The sequence below is a fragment of the Hordeum vulgare genome, chromosome 5H (assembly GCF_904849725.1).
Source record: "Hordeum vulgare subsp. vulgare chromosome 5H, MorexV3_pseudomolecules_assembly, whole genome shotgun sequence".
NCBI lineage: Eukaryota > Viridiplantae > Streptophyta > Magnoliopsida > Poales > Poaceae > Hordeum > Hordeum vulgare.
This window is the reverse complement of record NC_058522.1, coordinates 488,386,199-488,412,654: the sequence shown is the minus strand read 5'-3', so window position 1 is coordinate 488,412,654 and position 26,456 is coordinate 488,386,199. Positions and strand designations below refer to the sequence as shown.

Below are 26,456 nucleotides of genomic sequence, written 5' to 3'. Positions count from 1 at the left end.
CTTGTTTATTGCAATACGATTATTCATTTAAAGAGAATAATGGTTATTCTATTTTCTTGAATAATTACGTTCAATGGTTATTGAATCTCGATCGTAGTGCTACACATGTTCATAATATTGATGCCAAAAGATACAAAGTAGCAATGATAGTACCACTTACTTGTGGCACTGCCACTTGAGTCATGTTGGTGTAAAATGCATGAAGAAGCTCCATGCTGATGGATCTTTGTACTCACTCATTTTTGAAACGTTTGAGACATGCAAACCATACCTATTGGTATAAACGCATGAAGAAACTCCATGCAGATGGATCGTTTGGACTCACTTGATTCTGAATCACTTGAGACATGCAAATCATACCACATGGGCAAGATGATTGAAGGCCTCGTTTTCCAGTGAGATGGAACAAGAAAGGAACTTGTTGGAAGTAATAAATTTTTGATGTGTGCAGTCCAATGAGTGCCAAGGCACGCAGTGGATATCGTTATGTCCTTACTTCACTGACGATTTGAGTAGATATAGGAGTATTTACTTGATGAATCACAAGTCTGAAATATTGAAAAGTTCAAAGCTATTTCAGAGTGAAGATCGTCATGACAAGAGGATAAACTGTCTACGATATGATCATAGAGATGAATATCTGAGTTGCGAGTTTTGGTACACAATTAAGACAATGTGGAAATTGTTTCACAATTCATGCCACCTACAACACCATAGTGTGATGGTGTGTCCGAATGTCATAGCCGCGCCCTATTGGATCTAGCGCATACTATGATGTCTCTTATCGTAATACCACTATCGTTTTGGGTTAGGCATTAGAGACAACCACATTCACTTTAAATAGGGCACCACGTAATTCCGTTGAGATCACACCTCATGAACTATGGTTTGGGGAAACCTAAGCTGTCGTTTCTTGAAAGTTTGGGGATACGACGCTTATGTGAAAAAGTTTCAGTCTGATAAGCTCGAACCCAAAGCGGATAAATGCATCTTCATAGGATATCCAAAATAGTTGGGTACATCTCCTATCTCAGATCCGGAAGAAAAGTGTTTGTTTCTAGAAACGGGTCCTTTCTCGAGGAAAGGTTTCTCTCGACAGAATTGAGTGGGAGGGTGGTGGAACTTGATGAGGTTATTGAACCGTCACTTCAACCAGTGTGTAGCAGGGCACAGGAAGTTGTCCTTGTGGCGCCTACGCCAATTGAAGTGGAAACTGATGATAGTGATCATTAAGCTTCACATCAAGTTACTACAAGCCTCGTAGGTCGACAAGGTCGCGTACTGCTACAGAGTAGTCTGGTAACCCTATCTTGGAGGTCATGTTGTTGAACAACAATGAACCTACGAGCTATGGAGAAGCTATGGTGGGCCCGGATTCCGAGAAATGACTGGAGGTGTGAAATCCGAGAGAGGATTCATGTATGAAAACAAAGTGTAGACTTTGGAAGAACTACTTGATGATCGCAAGACTGTTAAGTACAGATGGATCTTTTAAAGGAAGACAGACGACGATGGTGAAAGTCACCATTGAGAAAGCTCGACTTGTCGCAAAGAAGTTTTCGACAAGTTCAAGGAGTTGACTATGATGAGACTTTCTCACTCGTAGAGATGCTAAGAATCTGTTGGCATTATGTTAGCAATTTCTGCATTATTTATGAAATCTTGCAGATAGGATGTCAAAACATTGTTTCCTCGACGGTTTCCTTGAGGAAAGGTTGTATGTGATACAACCAGAAGGTTTTGTCAATCCTAAGGATGCTAACAAGTGTGCAAGCTCCAGCGGTCCTTCTATGGACTGGAGCAAGCATCTCGGAGTTGGAATGTACGCTTTGATGAGATGATCAAGGATTTTGGGTTTATACAAGGTTTATGAGAAACTTGTATTTCCAAAGAAGTGAGTGGGAGAACTATAGAATTTCTGATAAGTATATGTGGTTGACATATTGTTGATCGGAAGTAATGTAGAATTTCTGGAAAGCATAAAGGGTTGTTTGAAAGGAGTTTTTCAAAGGAAAACCTGGATAGAGCTACTTGAACATTGAGCATCAAGATCTATAGAGATAGGTCGAAATGTTTAATAGAACTTTTATTGAAATGCATGCCTTGACAAGTTTTTGAAGGAGTTCAAAATAGATCAGCAAATAAGGAGTTCTTGGTTGTGTTGTAAGGTGTGAATTTGAGTAAGACTCAAAGCCCGACCACGACAGAAGAAAGAGAAAGGACGAAGTTCGTTCCCTATGCCTTAGTCGTAGGCTCTAAAGTATGCCATGCTGTGTACCGCACCTGATGTGTGCCTTGCCATGAGTCTGTCAAGGGGTAAAAAGAGTGATCCGGGATTGAATCACTAAATGGTGGTCAAATTTATCCTTAGTAACTAGTGGACTAAGGAATTTTTCTCAATTATGGACGTGATTAAAGAGTTCGTCGTAAAGGGTTACGTCGATGCATGCTTTGACACTAATCCGAATAACTTTGAGTAGTAAACCGGATTCGTATAGTGGAGCAGTCATTTGGAACAGTTCCAAATGGCACGTAGTAGTAGCATCTACAAAATAACATAGAGATTTGTAAAGCACACACAGATCTGAAAGGTTCAGACTCGTTGACTAAAACCTCTCTCACAAGCAAGACGTGATCAAACCACAGAACTGTATGTGTGTTGAATTCGTTAAAATCACATAGTGATGTGAACTAGATTATTGACTCTAGTGCAAGTGGGAGACTGTTGGAAATATGCCCTAGAGGCAATAATAAATAAATTATTATTATATTTCTTTGTTCATGATAATCGTTTATTATCCATGCTATAATTGTATTGATTGGAAACACAAATACATGTGTGGATACATAGACAAAACACTGTCCCTAGTAAGCCTCTATTTGACTGACTCGTTGATCAAAGATGGTTAAGCTTTCCTAACCATAGACAAGTGTTGTCACTTGATAACGGGATCACATCATTAGGAGAATGATGTGATGGACAAGACCCGAACTATAAGCGTAGCATATGATCGTGTCAGTTTATTGCTACTGTTCTATGCATGTCAATGTATTTGTTCCTATGACCATGAGATCATGCAACTCCCGGACACCGTAGGAATACCTTGTGTGTTATCAAACATCGCAACGTAACTGGGTGACTATAAAGGTACTCTACAAGTATCTCCAAAGGTGTCTGCTGGGTTGGCATGGATCAAGACTGAGATTTGTCACTCCGTGTGATAGAGAGGTATCTCGGGGCCCACTCGGTAATACAACATCACAACAAGCCTTTCAAGCAATCTGACTAAGAAGTTAGTCACGGGATGTTGTATTACGAAACGAGTAAAGAGACTTGCTGGTAATGAGATTGAACTAGGTATGGAGATACCGAGGATCGAATCTCGGGCAAGTAACATACCAAAGGACAAAGGGAATAGTATACATGATTATATGAATCCTTGACATAGAGGTTCAACCGATAGAGATCTTCGTATAATATGTAGGACCCAATATGGACATCCAGGTCCCGTTGTTGCTTATTGACCGGAGAGTGTCTGAGGTCATGTCTGCATAGTTCTCGAACACGCAGGGTCTGCACACTTAAGGTTTGGTGACGTTTCGATATAGTTGAGTTATATGTGTTGGTGACCGAAGTTTTGTTCGGAGTCCCGGATGAGATCTCGGACATCATGAGGAGTTTCAGAATGGTCCGGAAATGAAGATTGATATATAGGAAGTTGGTATATCGATTCCGGAAGGTTTTCGAGCATTGCCAGTAGTGTACCGGAAGTGACGAATGGGTTACGGGGGCCCACTGGGTGGGCCCACCACGCCCCAAGGGGTCCATATGGGTTTATTGGATGTGCAATAAGTCATAATGGGCTGACAAAGTCATCCAAGGAAAGCCCATGAGGAAAAAGTGTAAAATCCAAAAGAGGTGGGAAATTAAGGAAGGAGTCCTAATCCAAGTGGAGTTGGAGGAGGACTCCTCCCTCCTCCACTTCGGCCGACCCAAGGGAGCCTCCCTTGTGGCGCCAAGGCTGCCTCCTCCCTCCTCCTATATATACTAGAGGTTTAGGGCTTTTTCAGACACAACTTTGCCACGTGCTGCCCTCTCCTCTAGATCGTAGTTCTTCCTCTAGATCGGTTCTCTACGGAGCTCGGGCGGAGCCCTGCAGGAATAGATCACCACCACCACCGAAGCGCCGTCACGCTGCCGTGGAACTCATCTACATCCTCGTCTCTCTTGTTGGATCAAGAAGGCGGAGATTGTCATCGAGTTGTACGTGTGCGGAACGCGGAGGTGTCGTCCGTTTGGCACTTGATCGGGACGGATCGTGGGACGGATCGTGAGACGGTTCGCGGGACGGATCGTGGGACGGTTCGTGGGACAGATCGTGAAGACGTACCAACATCAACTTCGTTTATTAACTGTTAGAGCATATATCTCGATATGTGGTTTTGGTAATTGATGACAATTCCTAGGGACTAATGGTTGCCTTAAGTTACATTTATAGGATTTTTCCATAGGCACTTCTTGAAGTCCATCTGTTGGGTTCAAGGAGTTTATATGATGACCAAGATGGTATTCAAGGTATTATCCAAAGAATGGTCATAGAGACACATGGTTGATCAAGATCTCAGACAAAGAGTAAATCAAGATGATCAACACACAAAGCGTACAAGATGTACCGAGAGGGATCAAGTGATCCCATGGTATGGTAAGCATTGTCCATTACGTGTTTGTGTACTAACCCATGGTCTTCGTGAGAGTTCTATGTAGGGGTTAGGTGTGTTTCCATGGGCTTGCGTCAAAGGGAAGATCTCATACAACCCATGAAGTATGACGTCAAGTTGTGATCGTCATCAAGATTGCGATGTGCAAGTTCAAGTGGATCAGCACGAAGATATCATGCTTGAAGCTTGCCATCCATTGTGGTGGCAATGGACTTGTGAAGATATGCTGAAGAGTGGCTCACCCATAGTGAGTATGGGGGAGCAATCAACTAGTCTTCATCAAGCCAGCGCAATCAAGAAAGGTGGTCCATCTTGAGGAAGCCAAGATCATCATCATTTAGCTCAGAGAACGAGGTGCAAGGTATAAGTTTGCCCTTGATAGGTTTTCTGTTTAGGATAGATTGCTGTACTATAAAGGGGGCTCTCAAGTGAGTAGCTTGATCGTATCGTTCGTTGAGAGCTTAAACCATTTGCATCCTTGCATCATACTTCTTGGTTCTTGTTTGGTGTTTCTCTTTGTGAGCTTTAGAGCTTATGGTCATCTTCGTGACAAGCTCGAGTTCATCGAAAACGGAGTCCATATGCATCTACTATGATGTTTTTGATGTTGGAGTTTTTGCCGGTTCTTCATTCATAGAGGACTCACGTCACTGTTTGGATAGCTCTTGTCGTCCTGAATCCAACAAGCTTGGGTTTGCTCGATTCAGAGCTCGTATGCGAAAGTTATGGCTGTTTCAGTGGCGAGCGGTAGTACCGCTGGACCTAGCGGTAGTACCGCTAGAGTTGGCGGTAGTACCGCTGGCCCTAGCGGTAGTACCGCTAGAGGTGGCGGTAGTACCGCTATCCCAGCGGTAGTACCGCCCGTGGCCAGCGGTAGTACCGCTCCAAGTTTTTAGTACCGTCATCTTTGCGGTTGTACTGCGTCGGACATTTTTGCGAAGACTTTCTTGGCGGTGGTTGGCCCGGTAGTATATTTGCGCTACCATGGGCTCAGCGGTAGTACCGCTGCAGCCAGCGGTAGTAGCTGGAGGGTCAGCGGTAGTACTGCTGGGCTCGGGCCGTAAGTGGGGGTAACGGTCTGATTCCTTCCCCCACTATATAAAGGGGGTCTTCTTCCCCCTTGGCCTTATCTATCCGTTGAGATCTTGTTCTACCTCCATTGTTGACATTCTTAGAGCTTGCTTACTCTCAATCCCTCCAATGATTCTTGCTTGTTCTTGAGGGAAAAGAGAGAGGAGATCTAGATACACATCTCCACCAATCACTTTCTCCTCTATGTGAGGGGAACCCCTTGGATCTTGATCTTTGAGTTCTTTGTGAGCTCCTTGTTCTTCCTCTCATATTTCTCCATAGCTTTCGTTGTTGTGGAGGGATTTGAGTGTGAGGGACTTGACCACTTCTTGTGTTCTTGCCATTGCATTAGTTGCATCGGTTTGAGTTCTCCACGGTGATACGTGGAAGTGAAGTTTGAGAAGCTTATTACCTTTGGTATTTAGTACCCTAGATATTGTTCTTCGCGGATGCTTTGGCGTCCTAGAAGCTTGGTGGGGTCTCGGAGCTCAATCATTGTGGTGTGAAGCTCCGGGCAAGTGCCGGGGTCTCCAATTGGGTTGTGGAGATTGCCCCGAGCAATTTGTACGGGTACCGGTAACCGCCCCCAAGGGTTGCCACATGTACGGGTTCGGTGACCGCCCCCAAGGTTTGCCATTTGTACGGGTTCGGTGACCGCCCTCAAGGGTCCCTTAGTGGAGTCACGCCATCTTGCATTGTGCGAGGGCGTGAGGAGATTACGGTGGCCTTAGTGGCATCTTGGGGAGCATTGTGCCTCCACACCGCTCTAACGGAGATTAGCATCCGCAAGGGTGTGAACTTCGGGATACATCATCGTCTCCCGGTGCCTCGGTTATCTCTTACCCGAACCCTTTACTTATGCACTTTACTTTGTGATAGACATATTGTTTATTGTAATATATCTTGCTATCACTTAGTTGTTTATCTTGCTTAGCATAAGTTGTTGGTGCACATAGGTGAGCCTAGTTGTTTGTAGGTTTTGTGCTTGACATATTAAACGTTAGCTTTATTCCGCATTTGTTCAAGCCTAAACCTTAATTATTTTAAAGCGCCTATTCACCCCCCTCTAGGCGACATCCACGTCCTTTCATTAACGCTTCCGCTTAGCGATCTACAAGGGTATGTGGATCTGATCTCCCTCTCGTAGATGATCATCACCATGATAGGTCTTCGTGTGCGTAGGAATTTTTTTGTTTCCCATGCAACGTTCCCCAACACCCTCCGCAGCAGCCGGGCCCACCTACCAACGACCATCGCCGCGGGGGTTGATACGTCTCCAACGTATCTATAATTTTTGATTGTTCCATGCTATTATATTATATGTTCTCGATGTTTTATATGCATTTATATGTTGTTTTATATTATTTTTGGGACTAACCTTTAATATAGAGCCTAGTGTCAATTTATGTTTTTTCCGTGTTTTTGAATATTGCAGATAAGGAATATTAAAAGGAATTCAAACAAAATAAAATCTCCGAAAAGACTTTTCTTGGACCATAAGACACGCAACAGACTTGGAGTAGGGGGCAAGGAAGTTGCCGGGAGGCCACAAGCAGGCCCCGTCAAAATCCCATAGATTGACACATGTGAGCTAGGACGACGTCAAGTCCGAGGCCATGAGCGCCGATCTGTCCAGTAGAGTAGCATCGTCATGGCCACCTCCATCACCCATCGCGCTCGTGGGAAGAAAACCTCCGCTCGCGAGGACAGCCCAGGCTAAGCCCAATCTCATCTACCCGAAGCACCATCTTTGATCCACCAAAGGCTTAAATCTGGCCTACCTGAGCATGAACCCTAGATTTAAGCCTTCCCTATCGTGCATGCGCCCAACACCATCGGCACATGCCCAGCCCCGTGCACAGTCAGTTCAGATCCAAGAGAAGGAGTTCACCATCACTAACCTGCGCCGTAGCTAGATGTGCGCATGTAGCGGCCATAAGCTCGCACCAGCTTCCCTACCCGAGGATGTCACAACAACACGGAGAGCCGTCCACCACCAACCTCCTGGATCCACTTACGGCCGAGTGGTCACACCTAGATGGCAATGCCTCTGACTCCCGCCCCGACCATAACATGTGTCCGACCGGCAGACGAACCACATCACAGCTACACTCCGTCGCTAGGTAGCCACTCGCGCCACTGCCGAGGGTGCACGCCACCATTGCGAGGCCCCAGAATGTCGTCATTGCACCTTACTTGCAGCGATGCGCCTCCGACTAGCGGCACCGCCCCGTGTAGTACACCGAAAAGCAGAGATGGAGAAGAACTCCGCGGCCGCCCATGTTGCTTGTGCATTGTACGATAGCGCCCTCCGTCGGCGCTGATGGAGGCGGGGTCACACAGGGGGAGACCGATGGCGGCTTGGGTGCCTTTGGTTGCTCGCAGGAGTGACACATGTTACTTTAGCTTAGCTCATTGAGCTTCAAACACTCATGTTCGTCTTCACTCACCTCTTTCTGTTTGGGCGCTTGTCAAATACTTCATCTCCTTCTAGTGGCTCATAGTGCAAAATTATGTTCTCTGTTGAGAAATGGTTATGCATGGGTGTAGGCACTGTTCAAGAATTCGTCCGATTAACCAGTTAACTTGCCAGTTAATCGCTACTCTTAGGGTGACCGAATCGAATAACACATATTCATCGTGTTAACTTGTCATGCCGATTAATTGGTCAGTTAGACCGATTAATGAGTTGTCATACCGATTAATTAGTTGCCAAACCGATTAATCACTACTGGTCTATTAACTGGTCGACAAACGAATCCCAAAATTTTGGCACATAATGCCTCCCACCCCCTCTTTCTACTATTACCTAGGGTTTGGCCCTCCTCGCGCTTCCTCATGATCCTTTCATCCCCTCCTAACCTAGCTGGTGGCTAGTCGTGTTCTCACTAGTGCCAGTCTCCACACTACACCTGAAAGATCTAGTTGCTCCGCCATTCTGGTCGCTTGCCTCGACCCCACCCCCCTTGGACAATCCCCATCCTCTCCCATGGGATGCTCCCCAATCTCTTCCTAAATGGCGTCACCCGCAGGCAAGGTACTACCATCTCCCCCCCCCCCCTCATACCTTACTTGAGAATCCAGCATTCATATATTAGTAGATTATGGATTACAATTTTGTAGATGGATGGATGGAACTGTTGGTTTTGGCTGTTATTTGTAGTATATTATGTGATGTATGTTAGCAAGTATATGGATAAGTTTAAATGTTTAATTGCTCAATTTAAAATTTGAGATTTTATATATTTAGATGTATAACGATTATTAATTTTATCTCTTATCTATTTTTTTATATGCCTACAATAGAATATTTTGGTATATTACATAGCTAGGTGCATGGAATTATGCTATGATACATAAAAAATTTAGATATAAGTTGGCAACTTTCTGTTTAATCTACCGATTAATGGTCGACCGGTTAATCCAGTTAATAGGCCGATTCACCGATTAATCGCTACTCCCAAGCCGACCGAGCAGCTACGAGTTACCGATTTCTTAAACAATGGGTGTAGGTAACAAAATTTGGTCCCGGTTCGTGACGAACCGACACTAAGGAGGGGGGGGGGCTTTAGCCCCCTTCCTTTAGTGCGAGTTGCAGAACCGACAGTAAAGGTCCTTACAAACCGGAACTATTGCCTGATTCTATACTAGTGAGAACAAAGAGGAGGGAAACAACGGATCTCTTTGATGAAGACATTTCCCGTGCCAAATGCGATTGTCAGTCACTTCATTGAGGAGTATTCGGGATGATGAAGTGCAAAGGAGCCACGATCCAATTGTGGAATCTCGAGGGGATTCTTTTACATGAATACCTGCATCTGCGTGCCCAAAGTGCCTTCATGAGGACCAGAAACATCTGTGACAACTGATATGTATGTATGAAACTATGTGAGAATATTGCAAATAGCAAATACGTACTCCATTCTTTCTCCTCAAGCTTGACATAAAGAAAACATTTGACTCTGTGAGATGAGAGTACCATTTGGACCTTCTATAGTCTTTAGTAGTGCGCGCTGTGAATGTGTCTAGACTTGGTGTTTCTAAAACGAAAAGCAATATTTGAAAAGCTTGTTTAAAAATGATTGAGCAAAAGAACTAAATAGCCTATTATCCAAAGCCACTTGACACTGCACCGATGCATGTCTGTCGAAAGGAAACCAAACGGAAGATGCACCGATCCCGTCAACATATAAGCACGCATTATCCGACCCCGTCTCTTCGAACGCAAATGGATCAATGACGACTCACGCGGCACGATTGACGGATTCTTAACATATAATTCAGTTCGTGAGCTGGAATTGTTTCCAACACTAAAATGTTGTTTATTAGTCGATGTGTGCATGTGTGTATTTGACTTAGCAGGCACACCCTAACAACACCTATAAAAACTCCCCGCAGCTACGCTTAGACACATCAACAATTGATCCACAGCACCACCGATCGAGCTAACCAAACGACTGCACGGATCGCCTCTTCCTGCTTTACTCCACAGCCAGCTCCAGTGCAATTAATTAATTAATCAGCTGTTTGGTGCTACGTGCGCCTACCGCCGGCACGATATGGCACCGTCGGCGAGGCCACCGGTGGCCGCCGCCGCCGCCGTGCTCTGCTTGTGGCTGCTGGTGGCCGTGGCAGAGGCCAAGGTGCACCACTACAAGTGGGACATCTCGTACCAGTTAAAGTCCCCCGACTGCTTCGAGAAGCTCGCCGTGACCGTCAACGGCGAGGCTCCCGGCCCGACCATCCACGCGACGCAGGGCGACACCATCGTCGTCGACGTCCACAACAAGCTCGAGACGGAGAACACCGCCATCCACTGGCACGGCATCCGCCAGATTGACACGCCGTGGGCCGACGGCGTCGCCGGCGTCACGCAGTGCCCCATCCTTCCCGGCGAAACCTTCACCTACAAATTCGTCGTCGACAGGGTAAGCAACATACTCCTACATCACATTGCAAGATTTGTTGTTTTACATTGTCAACTGAATTAATTCTCATCTGTGAATGTGTTTTGTGTGTTTTCAGCCTGGCACGTATCTGTACCATGCGCACTACGGGATGCAGCGCGTGGCGGGGCTCAACGGCATGATCGTGGTCAAGGTGCCGGACGGCATCGTGGAGCCCTTTTCTTACGACGAGGAGCACACCGTCCTCCTCGGTGACTGGTGGCACAAGAGCGTCTACGAGCAGGCCACGGGGCTCTCCTCCAACCCCTTCGTGTTCGTCACCGAGCCCCAGTCTCTCCTCATCAATGGCAGAGGAACGTTCAACTGCTCGCTCGCTCCCAGTGGAACATGCAACGCCTCCCGCCCCGACTGCGCTCTGCCGACTCTGTTCACCGCCGTGCCGGGGAAGACATACCTCCTCCGCATCGGCAGCCTCACATCGCTCTCGTCGCTCAGCTTCGAGTTTGAGGGCCACTCCATGACGGTGGTGGAGGCTGACGGGCACTACGTCAGACCATTCGTCGTCAAGAACCTCTTCATCTACTCCGGAGAGACATACTCCGTGCTGGTCAAGGCCGACCAGGACCCGCGGCGAAACTACTGGGTTGCGTCCCACGTCGTTGGCCGCACTCCCAGCCGGACACCGAGCGGCAAGGCCGTCGTGAGCTACGCCTTCAACGGCAACAACCCGTGGATGCCACCGCGCACGGCGCCACCGGCTGGCCCGGCATGGAACAACACGGCCATCAGGGTGGAGCAGAGCAGGGCCATCTTGGCGCTCCCAGGCCACGGCGTGCCCATGCCGGCGAGGGCCGACCGTATGCTGCTCCTCCTCAACACCCAGAACCGGATCGACGGCCACATCAAGTGGACCATCAATGGCGTGTCTCTCATGTTCCCGCCCACGCCCTACCTCGTGGCGATGAAGCGCGGCATGAAAGACGCGTACGAACAGCGCCCCCCGCCCGACATGTACGACCACGTGAGACATGACATCTCGGCGCCGGCGCCGACCAACGGGACCGTGGGCAGCCCGGTGTACCGGCTTGAGCTAGGCTCCGTGGTGGACGTGGTGCTGCAGAACTCCAACATGCTCAACAACAAGAGCGAGACGCACCCGTGGCATCTCCATGGTCATGACTTCTGGGTGCTCGGCCATGGTGAAGGTAAGTTCAACCCTGCCGCCGACGCTTGGAGGCTGCTCAACGTGAGGGATCCCATCATGAAGAACACGGTGCCACTGCACCCGGATGGGTGGACGGCGGTGCGGTTCCGGGCGGACAACCCGGGGGTGTGGCTCTTCCACTGTCACGTGGAGGCGCATGTGTTCATGGGCATGGGTGTGGTCTTCGAGGAGGGCGTCGAAAGGGTCGGCCGGCTGCCATCGTCCATCATGGGCTGTGGTCGATCAAAGGGGCTGCACTGATTGGATTCGGACCCGGTGCAAGTTATCATCATTTCATTTATTTATTATGCAAAAAATTAAGATCGATCGATGCATAATATGTCCTATCCTGTTATTTTTGGTGGTCACTTTAACTTGGTTAGATCTGTTACTGATAAGAATAATGGTCAGATTAATATCCAAACCACTTTGTTGTTTAATGACTGAGTCAATAAATAGGGTTTGATGAAGATTAATATAGCTAATAGGAGTTATACTTGGAGTAATAACCAGGATAATCCTATTTTTGCTGTGATTGATCGTGTTTTTGTCTCTACATCCTCGGACTCCCACTTCCCGCTCACTGTCTTGTCTGCGTTGCCGCGGGTTGGTAGTGATCATACTCCGCTCCTGCTTGACACCAAGGCTCAGAGGGTTACCTCCCCCAAAACCTTTTCGGTTTGAGAAATGGTGGCTTGACCAACCTGATTTTAAAGATTTAGTTCATAAAACCTGGAATAGTTGCTGTTCCGGGGGCACCTCCATAGATATATGGATGAATAAGACAAGGGTTCTTCGGAAGAAGTTTAAAGGTTGGAGTATCAACCTGGAAGCTGACATGAAAAAGAGAAAAAAAAAAGCTCTTCTACAAGAGTTTGATATATTGGATGTCTTTTCTGAGACTAACCAACTAAATTCTGGTGATAAGATTCGGTTAGATGAGATTAAGAAGGAATTAGAAAACATTTGAAAGAAAGAAGAGACTGCTTTGTGGCAGAGATCCAGGGATAGGAGGATTAAAGATGGGGATAAAAACAATAGATACTTCCATGCTTTAGCTAACCACCATCATAGGAAAAATCACCTTTTTGAACTAAATGGTGAGAATGGCCGAGTTTATTCCACTAAGGAGATGCTGGAGATTGCCACTTCCTTCTATAAGGAGTTGTTCAAGTATGAACATAAACATAACATCTGCCTGGAACCTTCCTTTTGGAAGGAACATGAGAAAGTAACTTTGGAAGAAAATGAGATTCTTCAAAAAAAACTTTATTGAGGATGAGATTAAGAAGGCCATCTTTGGTTCTTATGCCCATGGGGCCCCTGGCCCTGATGGTCTTTCTTTTATGTTCTACCAAACCTTTTGGGATCTGATTAAAACTGACTTGATGGCTTTGATCAAAGATTTTGAGGAGGGGAAACTGGATATATATATAAGTTGAATTTTGTTATTATTGTCCTTATCCCCAAAGAAGTTGATGCCAAGGAGATGAAAAAATTTAGACCTATTAGTCTTGGCAACTGTGCAGTTAAAATCATTACTAAAGCTATGACTTCTAGATTATCCCCCATTGGGGATAGATTGATTTCCCCTAACCAAACTACTTTTATCAAAGGGAGATATATTTTGGAGAGTGTGGTATTGGCCCATGAAATTATACATGAGGTCAAACGATCCAAAACTCAAGGGCTTGTGCTCAAATTAGACTATGAAAAGGTTTATGATAGAGTTAGTTGGGATTTCTTATTTGAGATGCTGGAATCTAGGGGGTTCGGAACTAAATGGATCTCTTGGATTAAAAGTGTACTGATTAAGAGTACCTCTAGTGTGTGTATTAATGATGTAATTGGCCCATATTTTGTGGGAGGTAAAGGGCTCAAGCAGGGAGACCCTCTCTCCCCCATCCTTTTTAATTTGGTGGCTGGTGTTTTTACTAAAATGCTGGCTAAAGCAGCTGATCAGAATCTGATTGCTGGGCTTTTGCCACATGTGATTAAGGGGGGCATTACTAGCTTACAGTATGCTGATGATACCCTCCTCTTCCTTGAAAACTCTTGTGAGAAAGCAAAAATTTTAAGTGGATCTTATCTTGTTTTGAAAACCTTTCTGGTATGAAAATAAATTTTCATAAAATTGACCTGCTTACTATTAACATAGGGGAGGAAGAGACAAAGCTTTTTGCTCAGGTTTTTAGTTGTAAAATTGGCTCTTTCCCTATTAAGTACCTGGGTGTGCCCTTGCATTATAACAAGTTATCTAGGGAGGATCTCCAACCTATCATTGACAGGATCATTAGGTGCATCTCTGGATGGTTGGGCAAACATCTCACTTACAAAGGAAAGTTGATTCTTCTCTGTGCTTGCATTATTAGTATACCTGCTTACTTAATGGCTGTGATTAAATTCCCAAAATGGGCCATTTAGGCCATTAACTCTCAGATGGCTCACTTTTTCTGGGGAAATGTGGGAGACCAACGCAGGTATCATCTTGCTAGCTGGGGTTTGGTTACTAGGAAGAAAGCTTTTGGGGGTCTGGGGTGCCTAACCTTAAAAAGTTTAATATGGCTCTTCTGGCCTCGTGGGGGAAAATATTTTTTGACAATCAAACTAAGGATTGGAAAGATATTATTTCCTTCAAGTATAATATTGATTCTCCTAATATCTTGTAGTCCAAACCTGAAAATGGTTCTTCTTCTTTTTGGAAGGGTGTTACTTGGGCACTTAATGCCTCCAAGACATTCTATAGATGGAAGATTGGTGATGGTAGGAAAGTTAAATTCTGGACTGATATTTGGGTGGGGGATTGTTCCCTGATGGTTCAGTTTTGGGACCTATTTCACATTTGCAACCAACCTGATTGTACCATCTCTCACGTATGGGATGGAAATGAACTTAAGATATCTTTTAGGAGATGTGTTGACAGTAGAGGGCTGGATAGGTGGAATCTTCTGACTGAGACTATTAAAAAGATCCCCCTCTCCAATTCCCCTGATACTCCTATTTGGATGCTGGAACCAAAAGGAATATATTCTGTTAAATCCTTTTATAATGCTATTAACTATGGTCAGGTTGATCACAGGGTTGGGGACAAGTTGTGGAAAGTTCTATGCCCCCAAAACATCCATGTTTTTCTTTGGCTTTATATGAATAACAAAGTACTCACTAGAGACAACTTAGCTAAGAGGAGAAGTGTGGAAGACCCATCTTGCTTATTTTGTTCTGAGTTGGAATCAGTTCAACATCTGTTCTTTGATTGTACTGTAGCTTCTTGTATTTGGCAACTATTTGAGGATGTATTTCATATTACAATCTCCTGCTTTCATGATATTCATGCCTTGTGGCTGATATGCAAAAAAGAAACCTATACATAATATGGTTGTGGCTGCCTCCTTATGGAGTATTTGGCATTTGAGAAATGAATTTTGCTTCCAGGGTCGAACATGGAAAAGTTTGGACTGCGTGCTCATGAAGCTAAGGCTCTTCCTACGACAATGGGTTGTTCTCTGCGACGCCACTCAGGAGCTGGTGTTGCGTCAGTTCATCTCTGAGTTGGATAAGAAGAGAGGAGAATTGTTGCGGATTGCTTGGTGAAGATCTGTGATAGAACTAGACTATCGCTTTTGGAGTTATGTTTGTCTTAGCTGTTAAAAGTTTGGAGGTTTATGTTTTGTCTAGACCTGTTTTTGGGTCGATCTTACTTTTCTGGCTGGGTATGTAAAATGGATATTCGCTGGTTGTGTGCTTCATTAATAAAATGGAGCAGGGGGGAGCCCCTTTCTTTAAAAAAAATTAAGATCGATCATATTATATTACTCCCTTCCTCCCAAAATTCTTGTCTTAGCTCTGTCTACAAATAGATATATCTAAATACTAAAACTTGACTAGATACATTCATATCTAAACAAATCTAAGAGAAGAGTTTTGGGACGGATGGAGTATATAGTAATTAAAGTATACATAGGTATATACAATGGATCTTCTTTCTGTGTTCAATGTTTTAATTTATTCTTTTACTACAATAAAATATTTGAGTTTGCATTCATCATGTATCAGTGTCAGTTGGTTCATGGTAATTGAAACAGGCTTTCTCCTGGCTTTATGTATTGGAAGGCTCAAACGACTGAATCAATACAAGGTGGTAAGAAAGTCCATAAACATGCATGTGAGTAGAAAGAAAGAAAAACATCCACAAGAATGTCACAAGTGCCACCAACCCAAAACCGGGCGTAAAAACAGGAGACACCATCTCTAACAAACGACAACAAAGACCATCGATCAAGACCAGAACCGCGCTGCCTTGAGAAACCACAAGACACCGTAGTACCAAGCACACAAAGCCATCTCTGGAGGGGGGGCGACTCACCGTTGAGACTGCTGCCTTGTTCCGGGTTGTGGGGCGCTCTGCTAAGGGATACCGAGACCACAAAGAGACGTGTATAGGATACATGGTCCTCACAACAAAGTCAATGACGATGCATGACAGTAACAAGGCATCTCCGAAGCCACTGGCTAGCTGCAACCAAAAGGGACCTGGGCTCCGCGACGACGTCCTCAAGAGGGTAATGACGCCAAGTGTCATCTCTATGAAGCTAGAGAGGACAAAATAGGTGAAAGGATCGACATAGTTGACTAGAGGGAGGTGAATAGGCAACTGCCATTATTTAGCTTTTTTTAATAAATTAGGTTTAGCAACACATAGGTTGTCTACACATACAACTAGGTGAACAACCTATATGATGCCAACTGAGGGCATGACTTGGCTGTTTTTCGCCCGTCGGCGGAAAAAAAATGATCAGAGGGGCCTGTTTGGGGCGTGGCTGAAAATGCTCTAAAATATTGGAATAGAAAAGCAAGAAGATAAAAGAGAAGGGGTCCACATTACTGTTGTTTGCATTGAGGTGCGAGCAATCATACCATGGTTTCACCTGTACTAAAAGGATTGGGTGCGCTATGCTGCACCGTTGATGTTGTTGGATTTAAAAAAAATACTCCCTATGTATCAAAATATAAGGTGTAATTTGTTGAGGAGTCAAATCTTTTTAAGTTTGATCAAATTTGTAGAAAAATATATCAATATACATAATATTAGATCACATTAGATTCATCATGAAATAAATTTTTTCTATTGATTTAGTATTGTGTATGTATTTTTGGCTCTTGGTCAAAGTTAAAGATATTATACTTCTCTAAAACTTAATACACCATTGCAGCATGTTCGGTAGGCCTTCGGCGGTTTGATTCAGTGTTATTTGCTAATCAATCCATACTTTTGTGTGAAAATATCATCGGTGGCTGCATGTTCTATACTGATGCTATAATATTACATATTAACACTTATTTGTTTGGGGTGAGAGGGATGTTAGTTGATTGATATGTTTTTATAGGTCGATTGCTACCAATTAATTTGAAAAATCGTTGAACTGGTCAAAATCGTAAATCAAATCTAAAATTAAATACCTCGATGGAATAAGAGAGCTTCAAAGATTAAAGAGCACAAGGAATAAAAGAATATAGTTACAGAAATGAATTAAAATATTTTATAAAGAGAGATGAATTAAAAAAAATATAAGATAGCTCCTTGAAAAATTATTACCCAATCAAAATCGGATAACCCAATTATAAATTAGAGACTTCAATTGATTGTGAGCCTTAAAATTATGGAGAATAGTGTATTTATAGATATAGTATGGAAAATTGAATAAGAGAGCTTTGATAAACTGTTGACCCGGTCAAAATCGAATGAACTAATGTCAATTGGAGACTTTAATTGAATGTGGTGTCTGCAATTCTAGGGGATTAGTGTTATAGTATATTTGTAGATGTGTCAGGGGTAAGGCATCATTTGATGATGCTTCCATACTTCATGCCTAATGGGAGCTAATAACCAAAGCGCCTCCAAATAAAGTTACTTCTTTGGGAGCCTTTTAAGGTTCATTCTCACGTGTAGTCAGTTGACGCGTTCTTAGCCGACGTCACGTATCTCGTTTTCTTCGGATCTTGTTTTTTTCGCATGTGTTTTCTGCTTTTTAGATGGGGTTTTCGGCTTTTCGCCGGTCTTTTTTAGCTTTTGAAGAAAAAAAATCATTTTTGGTGAAAAAAATATATTTTTCCCTTCCTCAAGAGACAGGGTTTTGTTTCCGCGAGAGGCAGGGCCGCAGCTTTCGAAAACAAAAAAAGACATTTTTCCTTCCTCAAGAAACACAGTTTTGCTTCCGCGAGAGGCACGCCCGTACCTTTTGAAAAGGAAAAAAATTGTTTTTTCCATTCGTGCGAGGTACGAATTTGCTTTCACGAGAGACACGGTTGTACCCCTCGGAAATAAAAAAAATGTTTATTCTTTTGCCCTTCCACCAGAGGCACAATTTTTTGTCCTTTTTTCGTTTGTTTTTTCATGATTCTTTTTGTCAACATCAATCAACATAGATCTAGTTTTGAAGATCTCCACGCGAGAACTCCAACGATGAAAACAATTTAAGATTTGGACAATGTTTCGAATAAATGTATCGACGGAAAAAGAAAATTACGAGGTTGCGACAAAGTGTCACGCATGTAATGCGTCACTTGTCATAACCTGAAGAATGAGAGTGATCTTTAAAAGATGCACTCTTCAATTAGTGATTTCGAATAAAGTTTGGTATAAAAATAGTCAAGTACATACGGGTCGGATGAGAAAACCAATGATTGAACTGAGTTTCTTAAGTAGAGGCATATGTACTATATGCACACCCACACGGGAGAGTATATGATGCTACCGAGGCTCAAGTGCTACCATGGGCTTTTAGCCGTCGGATTCTTACATCGGGCAGCCTTTGGTGTTGTTGGATCTGCTAGACTTACACATAATTTTCAGATTCCTAAGGCCTTGTTTGGCACAAGGGGGTTGGAGGGGTTCAGAGGGAATAATCTCCGCGGGGTTAGAAAACCTTAAAATTCCCCATGAGTTCATTTGGTATCAAGGGTTTGTGATGTACAAACCCCTCCGAACCATCAAAACCCCCCCAATCCACAGGGTTTTCAAGCATCTAGGGGGACTAGTGAAACTCGTGCAATGGGGATTCAAGGGGATTGAATAGAAGATGAATTCATCAAATCCCCTGGAAGCCCCACCTCCTTGGGGGCTTGAAAACTACTTGTGTCAAACAAGGCTTAAAGGTTTTTTTTTTTTTTTTTTTTTTTTGCAAATGTCCTGCCGGTCTGAAAATCCGATGGTTCAGGAATTCGTATCACGGTAGCACTAGATATTTTCCAACACACGCGGGTGGGGGCTCTTTTCTATTTGCAACGAGCTAATAAGAAGACCATTGGAATGCGATTGTAACTAGTCCAATGCACGCTTAGTCTCCGGATGTTTAAACCTGTCATGCGTGTTGAACTGAGCCATGTGTGTGGAGGACGGGATCAGGTCAAGCATGCGGCCATGCAGGTGCAGTCGGTTGGCAGTGACAGCCGCATCGTCCTTGCACTTTCCACTCGCCGCTGAGATGGATTTCAGACTTAATGACAAAGGTCTCTAAAACGGTCCATAGAATCCAGAACTGAACGATGATACTGACGCTGCTGTTTATTAGTAGTAGCAGGTGACAAGTGGGCTGTGTTGGACTTGTGGGAGTGCATATCCAACTGGAACCCACAAGTTTTTCTTTAGAAAAGATACCTTTGTACAGGAAATTTCCATGAGACATTTGGGATTACAAGCAAGCTACAGAAAAGTTGAACACAACCGTCAAAACAACCAGGTTCACACATACTAGAGCATTGACTGAAGCAACGGTAAAAGAAGGACTTACTGTTCTATCGACAATAATACTCAGATTCTTAAAATTGTGTTTGATATTATCTTCAAATTTGCAGTTCACGGAGGGAGCATATATACGAGCTCGGGCTCAGGAAGCAATTTCTGATTTGTCGCCACGGTGCTTCAACACCAGTTTGTCCCTTGAACTTTTAGCCTAAAATTGCATCTCATGTTCCAAGCTGTTTCTCTTATGACGTTGTGTGGTTTCGGACTTCAGTTGACACATGGCGGTCAGAATTGGCATCCACCTCATATTCATTTTCCTTCTCATCCTATCTCGGTTGGGTATTTCATCCAACCGTGAACCCATGACCGCTTCTCATAGCTTTGCTGATAGCAGAACATCCTGTGCATGGCCAGTGCCATAAATTTGTGGAAGATCATCTCACGAGAGTCGAGGGGCATATATCTTATTGTTTTTTGACCGAACCTCGTCAATTGCATGGTGCTCCTGCGATTATATAGAAGAGAGTTGGCCCGATTTGTACAGGAAAAAGGAGCAGAAATCAGATAACAACAACATGATTTATTACCGGGGGAAACCATGCGAAACCCCTCCACAACAAACAAGAGCACCCCTAATCAAATGTAGACACCACCAGCAAACGCAAACAAACAATGAGGGCCAAGAGAGGCTCTGTAGAAGTGAAGAATCTCTTTAATAACACCTTGAAGAATTAAATGGCGCTTGCAAGCATCAATGTCACCGGCACTGCCTCTATCGGAAAAAAGCTTACACCAGAGCTCCTTAGGCCTGTGTTAATACATCATTTCTTAGCACGTTAACATAGAAGCATTAATAACTTAAGAGATTACTAGCCCAATGCGTTGTTTCTTAAGCTGCTCATAGTGGGGAGTAACATATAGTAGTATCATGCATATGATACTATTGTATGATACTATTTTCATAGTGCATAGTATCATAAACTAGAATCATGGATGATCTCATTTATTGACATGCATGACACATAGTAGCATGTCATTTAACATGATACGGTATCTACCTATGTTACTCTAACCCTATCTCTTCTTTAATTACTTGTCATATCAGCATGTTTGCTAGTCTCAAGACTATGATACTAGCTATGTTACCCCTACTATGGCCAGCCTTAGAGGTTGTTTCTAAATTTAATGATTTGGTACTTATGCAAAGATGTGATTGGGCTATTAACCATTTTTATCTATGATGATGTGTAAATGTTGTATCTTAGGCTGCCCGTAATGGTAGTATCATAAGTAGTATCATGCATGCCAACTAGTCATTTTTTATGAGGTGGCATAGAATTAAATTAAGAAAGAGATGGTTGGGTATCTTATTATGATACCGTATCATATTAAATGATGTGTTATTATGTGTTATGCATGGCAATAAATGAACCATCCTATGATACTATGCATTACGGATGCAGTATCATACACTAGTATCATATCATGATACTAGTATATGATACTCTCCATTACAACCAGCCTTAGCTAAGATACAACCCTACTCTCTTTCATCATTAACTAGTGTGACACATCAGCAAAACATCTATGAACCCGTGCTAAGAAACCTCCATTGATACATGCCTTACACCATCACCCCACCGAACATTTAAGTCAGCCAGCGCCGCAACCTAGAAACGGCAAAATATATATGATCTAGTGTTAGTGTGAACTCTTCGACAAGATATCCAAAAAAAAATCGAGAGAAAGAAAGAATATAATGAAAATGGTCACAATAAGAATCATGAGGAAGAAATAAGTAAAAGGAGTTCTATAGAAAGAAGACACATAAGTAGGTAAGGACATCTTCAATGTAGATCATCAAATATCAGTGGACTAGTCTAAACGTCTAAAATCCTTTGACCGTCCACCAATCAGATGAAGCATTAGAGGAGTCCCGGTTCAACCACTTTAAATTCACCACAATCCAGAAATGAGGGATGCTGGTGGAGGATCTTCCTCTGGCTGGCTGGCTACGAACAGTGGATGACTAAATACTTTTAAAGGTAAGTTTATATAATTTTCTACCATGTGATGTATGGGTAAGCAAACTAAACAATTCAAAAAACAGTATATAATTTTCTAATGCTTCCGTACGTCATTTTGTTCACGTAGGCTGGCCCCACGTCACATGCACCCTGAGACAAGTAAGCGTCGGCCTTCCTAATTTTCTACAGGAATTTCCGCGCGTGTGTACAAGTGTTGGACTAGTATTAGTATTGGCACACTTCCATCAAAAAAATAATTTATTGATGACAGCCTGAATCACAAATCACACCGAAGCCCCTATAAAAGAACTCCAGGCTACGCTTGCAACACACCAACAAGCGCTAGCTCCACAACACCACCCATCGAGCTGATTCCTCCAGCCAAACCACTGGTTATTAGCTTCTTCTTGCTTCAACCCACAGCCAGCTCAAGTGCAATTAATCACCCGTCTGGTGCAGTGCTGCTACGCCGATGGCCGGCACGATGCTACCGCCGCCGAGGCCACTGCTGGCCGCCGCCGGTGCGCTCTCCTTCTGCTTGTGCAGCTCGCTGCTGCTGGCGGTGGCCGATGCCAGGGTGCACAACTACACGTGGGACATCTCGTACCAGTACAAGTCCCCCGACTGCTTCGAGAAGCTCGCCGTGACCGTCAACGGCGAGGCGCCCGGCCCGACCATCCGCGCCACGCAGGGCGACACCATCGTCGTCAACGTCCACAACAAGCTCGAGACCGAGAACACCGCCATCCACTGGCACGGCATCCGCCAGATTGACACGCCGTGGGCTGACGGCGTCGCCGGCGTCACGCAGTGCCCCATCCTTCCCGGCGAAACCTTCGCCTACAAATTCGTCGTCGACAGGGTACGAAAACTTATAAGTTACATATAGGGCAATATAATATATATATACTCTCTACATTCAAATTGTAAATAGTGTTTGGTTTCTTCATACATCAACCCTTTAATACTACCAAACAATTTTACTGCACAAATACATTTCCGAGATGTACCTATTGATATTGGTTTTGTTTATAGGCGTTGATAATCTTCTTTATAAACGCAATCAACTTAACCGAACTTTGACTTGTAGGGAATTCAAATAGGATCGAGGGAGTATGTTGTCTTTTCACTATTTATTTCTTGGCCAATTAATGCATTGAAAAATCACTGAGTGTGTCTAAATATGTTTGTGTTCTGCATGCTGATCTAAATGTGAGTGTTCTTTCAGCCTGGCACGTACCTGTACCATGCGCACTACGGGATGCAGCGCGTGGCGGGGCTCAACGGCATGATCGTGGTCAAGGTGCCGGACGGCATCGTGGAGCCCTTTTCTTACGACGAGGAGCACACCGTCCTCCTCGGTGACTGGTGGCACAAGAGCGTCTACGAGCAGGCCACGGGCCTCACCGAGACCCCCTTCGTCTTCGTCACCGCGCCCCAGTCTCTGCTCATCAATGGCAGAGGAACGTTCGACTGCTCGCTCGCCCCAAGCGGAACATGCAACGCCTCAAGTCCGGACTGCGGGCTGCGGCCTTTGTTCACCGCCGTGCCGGGGAAGACATACCTCCTCCGCATCGGCAGCCTCACCTCGCTCTCGTCGCTGAGCTTCGAGATTGAGGGCCATTCCATGACGGTGGTGGAAGCCGATGGGTACTACGTGAGGCCGTTCGTCGTGAAGAACCTATTCATCTACTCCGGAGAGACGTACTCCGTGCTGGTCAAGGCCGACCAAGACCCACGACGAAACTACTGGGCTGCCTCCCACGTCGTTGGTCGCAACGCTAGCCAGACACCGAGCGGCAAGGCCATCGTGAGCTACGCCTTCAAGGGCAACAACCCGTGGATTCCTCCGCCCACGGCGCCACCGGCTGGCCCGGCATGGAATAACACGGTGATCAGGGTGCAGCAGAGCAGGGCCATCTTCGCGCACCCACGCTTCGTCGAGCCCATGCCGGCGGGGGCCGACCGTACGCTGCTCCTCCTCAACACACAGAACCGGATTGATGGCCACATCAAGTGGACCATCAATGGCGTGTCCCTCATTTTCCCGGCGACGCCGTACCTCGTGGCGATGAAGCGTGGCATGACAACCGCATACGACCAACGCCCGCCGTCGGACACGTACGACCATATGAGCTATGACATATCGGCGCCGGCGCCGACGAACGGGACCGTGCGCAGCCCGGTGTACCGGCTTGCGCTAGGCTCCGTGGTCGACGTGGTGCTGCAGAACTCCAACATGCTTAACAACAAGAGCGAGACGCACCCATGGCACCTCCATGGCCATGACTTCTGGGTGCTCGGCTATGGAGAAGGCAAGTTCAACCCTGCCGCGGACGCCTGGAGACTGCTCAACGTCAGAGACCCAATCATGAAGAACACGGTGCCACTGCACAATGATGGGTGGACAGCGGTGCGGTTCAGGGCAGACAACCCGGGGGTGTGGTTATTCCACTGCCATATCGAAGCGCATGTGTTCATGGGCATGGGTGTGGTCTTCGAGGAGGGCATCGAGAGGGTTGGCAAGTTACCGCCATCCATCATGGGGTGTGGACAATCTAAGGGACTTCATTGATTGGGTGCAACTTATGATGACTTTTATACAAAAAAAGATCAATTTTACTTGTATGTGATACCCTCGTGTTAGAAATCAATTGCAGTACATTTGAATGAAATTTGGTTGTATGAGTAGTTTAAATTTGTTACCATGGTATTCCAATTTTTTTTCCAAAATCCCAGATTGCATAATGAAGGCATGTCGAAGAAAGAGTTGAGAAGAGGGTTCATAGTTGGAAAGCGAAGCACTTGTACGCATATGGACAGATTGTTGTAATCAAGTGTATCTCGATAATATGGTTGTATATATGCTATCTTTCTTTGAAGTGTCAAAATAAGTGCTTCGAAGGTTTGATTACTTCAGGTCCATATTTTTCTGGCAAAGTGACACCAAGAAGTAAAAATTCTGTCTTGCCAATTGAAGTGTGCATTGTGGCCAAAATGACCAGGCGGCTTAGGGATTTAGGTTCTCGAAGTCAAAAACATCATGCTCATTACTAAAAGGTTGTACAAAGTTACTACAGAGGATTAGCATCTGTCAATTTCCTAGTTTGTCCCCTTGTTAAGTCCATATGAGTGTCCTGATTCAACCACTTTCTGAAATCTCTAGATATCAATATTCCCTTGATCACTTATAGTGTGAGGCAGCAAGGACTAAGAAGGGGGCTGGCTATGATGAGCCCGGGGGGCACACTGTGGGAAAAGATCAGTAATCTTTGGTGTGGCAGTGCACTCTCTTATGTTCATATATACTCTCTTATGTACTTGGATGGCTAAACCAGAGTTAGGGTTGGAATTAAAACTCAAAACTCATGAGCCATTTGAATTATTAAGATCTCTTTGCTCATTTAGCTCAAAACTCATGAGCCATTTGAATTATTAAGACCCCTTTGCTCATTTAGCTTGAATTCCAGGGCCATGGCCCTATGACCGCCCCTATTGGGAATAGCTGGTCGATCTCTCATGATGGCATTGGCTCTTTGACTCTTTGGACAAGGTTTTTCATCCTTTTTTGGCTCAACTCCATGCCTGTCTCGAGCATCTGTTCTCATGACTTTCTAACATCTCTAATTAATTTAAAAATGCCCTTTATTGCTTGCAATAGGATGATCAGAAATCTCCATCTAACAAACTAAAATCCACTACATGAATCCTCTCAACCTCCCGGAGAAGCACCCAACCGAAAATCTCACCCATGGAGTTGTAACCTTGGAGGTTGGGGCTAGAGGTGTTTGGGGCATGATTTCCACCACTGAGGGAAGTCCGGAAGGTCCAAGATCTGTTGTGTATGATGTTGGTGTCGATGACTCACGTGAAGAAGGACGTTTCCTATTTTTCTATAAAAAAAATTGCCCAGTGTAATACTCGGCAAAGACATCACCCTTTGTCAGGTACATGTACCATGCAAACTATTTGCACCACATGGCACCGGTTCCGGTCGATCTGTTCCATCCACACATTTTTTTGCCAATTACACATTTTTTGGCGCTCTACAAAGTGTTGGAGCATAGTTTATGCCTAAGTAATTTTGGTGATTGATGACAGTACCGTAAAGGACTAACCGTGTGTGTTAAGGTTTCAGATAACACACGTCAACGGCACAAGACGACTCGCCTCCTCATGCATGGAACGGAAGCACGGCGCTCTCTACGATTATCTTTATTTGAGTCATAGGAAAGCCGTACTATTAAGAGGGGAACCATAATGAAAAGGTTTGGATGGAATCTATCTTTGCACGCGCACACATCACATATTTTCCCTTACCTTCATCTTTGGAGCGGCCCCCGCCACTGAGTTTCTTTCCTCCTTGCAAAATGGTCCCCGGCGGTAGTACCGCTGGCCCTAGCGATAGTACCGCTGGAATGCCAGCGGTAGTACCGCTGACTGGCGGTAGTACCGCCCCTGTTCAGCGGTAGTACCGCTCCAGGAGCTTAGTACCGCCTGCCTAGCGGTTGTTCGTGGATGGACCTTTTTGCGATGACTTTCCTGGCGGTGCCCAGCGGTAGTACCGCTGGAGCTCGGGCAGAGAGTGGGAAAACGGTTGGATTTTTTCCCCCACTATATAAAGGGTTCTTCTAGCTGTGGAACCTTATCTCTCACCCTCTCAAGCTCCATTGTTGCTCCCTAAGCTCAAAAGTGCCCGATCTCTCTCCCTAGCCAATCAAACTTGTTGATTCTTTAGGGATTGGTTGAGAAGGCCTAGATCCACACTTCCACCAAGAGAAAAGTTG

General features: G+C 44.8%; 2 protein-coding genes across 2 annotated transcripts; both read left to right on the top strand.

Annotated features, from left to right (window-relative positions):
* Nucleotides 1-10,218: 10,218 nt before the first annotated feature.
* LOC123396474 (L-ascorbate oxidase-like) lies at nucleotides 10,219-12,341 on the top strand. Its single transcript, XM_045091402.1, has 2 exons — nucleotides 10,219-10,718; nucleotides 10,816-12,341. The coding sequence occupies exons 1-2, from the start codon at nucleotides 10,350-10,352 to the stop codon at nucleotides 12,160-12,162; spliced, it is 1,716 nt and encodes a 571-aa protein (XP_044947337.1). The 5' UTR covers nucleotides 10,219-10,349; the 3' UTR covers nucleotides 12,163-12,341.
* Nucleotides 12,342-22,000: 9,659 nt separating this feature from the next.
* Nucleotides 22,001-24,320, top strand: LOC123396473 (L-ascorbate oxidase-like). Its single transcript, XM_045091401.1, has 2 exons — nucleotides 22,001-22,531; nucleotides 22,898-24,320. Exons 1-2 carry the CDS (start codon nucleotides 22,142-22,144, stop codon nucleotides 24,242-24,244), a joined length of 1,737 nt encoding a protein of 578 aa, XP_044947336.1. The 5' UTR covers nucleotides 22,001-22,141; the 3' UTR covers nucleotides 24,245-24,320.
* Nucleotides 24,321-26,456: the final 2,136 nt, after the last annotated feature.